Source organism: Nicotiana attenuata, unplaced genomic scaffold, assembly GCF_001879085.1.
Source record: "Nicotiana attenuata strain UT unplaced genomic scaffold, NIATTr2, whole genome shotgun sequence".
Taxonomy (NCBI): Eukaryota; Viridiplantae; Streptophyta; class Magnoliopsida; order Solanales; family Solanaceae; genus Nicotiana; species Nicotiana attenuata.
The window spans coordinates 26,342-30,763 of NW_017671056.1; the positions used below are offsets into that span (position 1 = coordinate 26,342).

Genomic DNA, 4,422 nt, shown 5'->3' on the forward strand with positions numbered 1-4,422 from the left:
AATTCCGATTTTCAATGTATAGGGGTGGGAGGGCAGGAATCACACACCTCACACTTCCCGTCCCCTACCCCCTCCTACCTGCAAAAGTGCACCCCTACCCCCCTCCCACCTGCAAAAGTGCAATGTAGCAAAGTTAATTCAAACTTTACGATATAAAACCTTTAATTCACATAGTAATATTATTTTTTATATTGGTAAGAATTCATTCAAGTTAATAAAATGTTAACCATGTGTTTGTCACCCTGGATCTTGTTGTAAAACACTTTATTCAATAAGTATGAAGATTTGAGTAGTTTATGTCAAAATTCTAAGATATTTTTTCCGTTAAAAGTAAGCAATCTTTTTGGGCAGTAGGTATGGATTCTGCTTTGTCATCATCAAGACAAGCAAATCAAAGTGGATAAGGCTAAGCAAATTTTCTTCACCTCATATATGCTATGGTGAAAAAAGATGCCTCTGAACAGAAACCAAAAAACCTAGATTTGCACTCTAATTCTTTTGATAATAAGTAAAGGCATTATTGTAAATTTAAGCTCAGTATCAAGCTGGTATGAATAAGGTACAAAAACATAGGAGTCCTCTAAGGATTCAGAAAATCCAGCATTATGTGAAGATCGTTCTAAAAACCAATATTACACCAAAATTTTAAACTATGGACGCATCTATTCTTCAACAGTGAAATGTACACCTCATGTTCCTCTCGAGCCAAATATTCCAGAATATGCACAAAGGAACGGTCCTCCAAGTCTTCTTTTTCACTTTCTTCATCTGCTGACATTGCCAATTGCTTAGCCCTTGCTTCGTGTTATCTGGTGGCATAACCTATTGAATCCCATACAAGTTAAGAAACATACACCAAATCTGCCATATACTGTCTCGACGTTCTCCTTGCACGAGTTGCACTCTAATTCCAATTGCTGGTAAATAACTTTTCGTTCATCAGACGAGCAATAGATATGCTTAGAAGCATCAAACTACCAACAATGACAACATAAACATATCAAAGTAGACACTTAGTCCTGATTAAGAAAATATAAACCATTCAACAAAGACTTGTAAGTCTTCTCATTCATTAAGCTATCCCTCTTCTTAAATTCTTCAAGACTTTCAAATGCATAATTTCCTCTCCCTTCTCTACATAATTCTTCCAACATAGTTTTATAAGTAAGCTGATCAGGCGACAACGAATTATCCAACATATCAAACACCACCTCAATAGCATCCTCAAATCGACGCTCCAAAGCAAGACTACAAACCAATATCATATAAGTATTTCCTTTCGGAACAAATCCTTTATCCCTCATTTCCTTGAAAAATTCAAGTCCCTGATTCACTCTTCCCTTCTCACACAACCCTTTGGCTATATAACCATAGGTAAATGCATCCGGCTCACATCCATACAATCCCATTTCACGATAAACACGAATAGCCTCATCAACCTCAAGACACTTAGAGTAAGCCTTGATTATCATATTCAAAGCAAATGTATCTGGAATTACACCAAAGGACTTCATTTGCTTCGCTAATGATCGAACAGAATGTAAATACACGTAACAGACATGTAACTTATTAAATTTACTGAGAAGGGCATTCAGTAACAAATTATAAGTCTCTAATGAAGGCTTAGCATCTTCACATTTTGTCATTTTCTTGTAAATGTCAAATGCACGGTTAAATAAGAATTTACGGCCGCAGCAAAATTTAATCATGGAATTGTACAGTGGGAGGCTCGGCGGGCAAGCGCCGGCGAGGACTTCCTCGACTAGTGTTTCTCCGATGCGGTAACGCTTACTTGAGACTGCGATGTTAATCATTGTTAAGTATGTGACGTGGTTGTGCTTGTAGTTCCGCTGTTGGCCGGTCCACCGGAAAATATCGAGGGCGAGGTCCGGGTCGGATTGAGCTCTCAAGGCTTCGTTTACGTCAGCTGGTGTGAAACCGGGTTTGAGATTGTTGATCCATGATTCGAACTGTTTTTCCATTGGAGTTCGGGTTCGGGTTCGAGGGGTAGGGTTTGTGAGTTCATCGGAGGAGGACGGCGATTGAGATGTTAGGTTTTCTGGAAGGTGATCGGCGGCGGAGGAGCTGGAGATAGGGCGGAGAGATAGGGAGGAGAAGAGAGAGGTGATTATCGGCCGGCGTACGGACACCCGCATTTTCAGTACCGGAGAGAAGCGACAAGGGTGTGTTTGGTTGAAGCTGCGTGATGTTCAGATTGCCGGGGTATTTAGAACATGGATCATTCATACTCTGGGCTTGGGCCTAAGACAATTAACAATAGAGATCTTTACCCAGATAGCCGACTGAATTTATAATTTAATTTTTTTAGACGGTATACTTAGATTAACACTTATTATATACGGTTATACACATAATATATATATATATATATAAAAGAGATTATACATATATTGTATATTTTATGATTATTATTAGTTTAATTGATTGAATAGTCGGCTACTTAGGTTAATTCTTTTTAACTAAGGAATCTTTACCTAAATAGCCGACTGAATTTACAATTTATTTTTTTAGACGGTACACTTAGATTAACGCTTATTATATACGGTTATTCATATAAAATATATAATATATTATACATATATTATATATTCTATGATTATTATTAGTCTAGGCAAATGAATAGTCGGCTACTTAGGTTAATTCTTCTTAACTAAGGGATCTTTACCCAAATAGCCGACTGAATTTACAACTTAATTTTTTTAGACGGTATACTTAGATTAATGCTCATCATATACATAATATATAGATTATACATAGTAACGGTTGGAGGCTAGATTAGGCCCATATTTCAGTTGAGCTATCTTTTTAATGGCCAATTTGCAAAAGCAGGTTCCTTCGAACATTTTGTACAAGTTTGGACAAATGCATTATTTGCAAACAATGAAATATAGTAGTTGAAAGTTTAGTTTTTGTGTTACTAGTTTTCAACTTCAACTTAAAAGAGAAAATTTGAAGTTGAAAGCTGATGCAAGGAGTATTTCAAGTGGAATATTGATTGTTATTTACAAAACTTTAACTTATTTGCAAAGTGAATTTCATGTGCAAATACAATTTTAATATCAAATATTCTTTTTTGACATCAACTTCAAATACTTGTTTCTTTAACTTCAACCAAATGTAATTCAAACAGGATCACGTGGATAATGTTTTGTGCAAATCACTTTTTAGCCCGTGACAGAAACTATTTATATGTGATAGTCGTAAAATTGAATAAAATTTGTATATTTTTTTCATATAACATACAACAATATAATTTAAATAAACATTTACCGGCTATTATTTTAAGAGCTGCTATACAATGTGATTTTGAATTTTTCGTTCCTATACAGTATTTGAAACTTATTTACTAAAATTGTCTAAGTTTATATATTACCCGCCCTAAACAAGTTTTTCTTGTAATTTATATACAATCCATCATTAGTACTTTAAATTAGGGGATTCTTTGCTTGGAAAAGGGTGTAATTGAAATGAAGTAAGTTCAAATTATCACTACATCTAAATAAGACTCCTTTCGGTTTGTGTGTTACCTATTTTAAGCCATAATTAGCGCAACTCTTCTCTCGCTTTGCCATAATTCCCTATTTAAGAAAAGAATAATGTAAGGTACAACTACATACAAATTGAAAATTTCATACAAATTTAATATAAAATCCGATTAATCTACTAACTCATTATTACATCCCACACTTAAACCATTGCTCGTCCTCGAGCAATCAAACTACACTTTATATATACACAATATTTTTAAACAACTCTCCTAACTCATCACACCAAGAATATTTAAAATAGACTAAGCACAAAAGCGTATCATCTTCACCTCAAAATTTGATTCACAAGTACCACGCATTATTTATAACTCACCCACTTACTCTAACATAGAGGTCACTGACATTACCTTTTTCTTCATGAATCAAGTGTCCACACACAACAAAAGTAGTTCCACACAATAAAATTTAAGAACACTTAGGAACTCAAGATAGAAAGAATTCACTCACTCTTAGAAATAACATTCATATGCCACAAAAGATGCACCATAGGCTTGCCCATAGTGTACTACTCTACTAATCGAGCTCATTCAATCTAGGATCAAGTAGGACTTTAATTGGTTGTAATGTAGGTTGCGGGTCAGGTAGGATACATTTAGATATAAGAGTAACTACACCTCCCTAAACACTTTAATACATACACTTTAACATTTAAAATCCCACACTTATGTCAAACCATAACTCCACCTTCACGTCAATATATATTAACTCCATACTTCTTTAAGCACAATTACATCAAGAGTCACCACTTATGAAGGAATATTTTTTTCACAGCAATACAACTATTCTTTTCCTTTTCTTTCTTTTTCAATTCAAGAGGCTCTTACTTTTTTAAAATAGTGCACATTTCTCCTTA

General features: G+C 34.7%; 1 protein-coding gene across 1 annotated transcript; it reads right to left on the minus strand.

The window, feature by feature from the left end:
• Positions 1-505: 505 nt before the first annotated feature.
• Positions 506-2,222, minus strand: LOC109205561 (pentatricopeptide repeat-containing protein At3g25210, mitochondrial). Its single transcript, XM_019368269.1, has one exon. The coding sequence runs from the start codon at positions 2,154-2,156 to the stop codon at positions 1,014-1,016; it is 1,143 nt and encodes a 380-aa protein (XP_019223814.1). The 5' UTR covers positions 2,157-2,222; the 3' UTR covers positions 506-1,013.
• Positions 2,223-4,422: the final 2,200 nt, after the last annotated feature.

Coding starts and splice junctions, on each gene's coding strand:
- LOC109205561 (XM_019368269.1), bottom strand. CDS start 2,156: ATGCGGGTGTCCGTACGCCGGCCGATAATCACCTCTCTCTTCTCCTCC.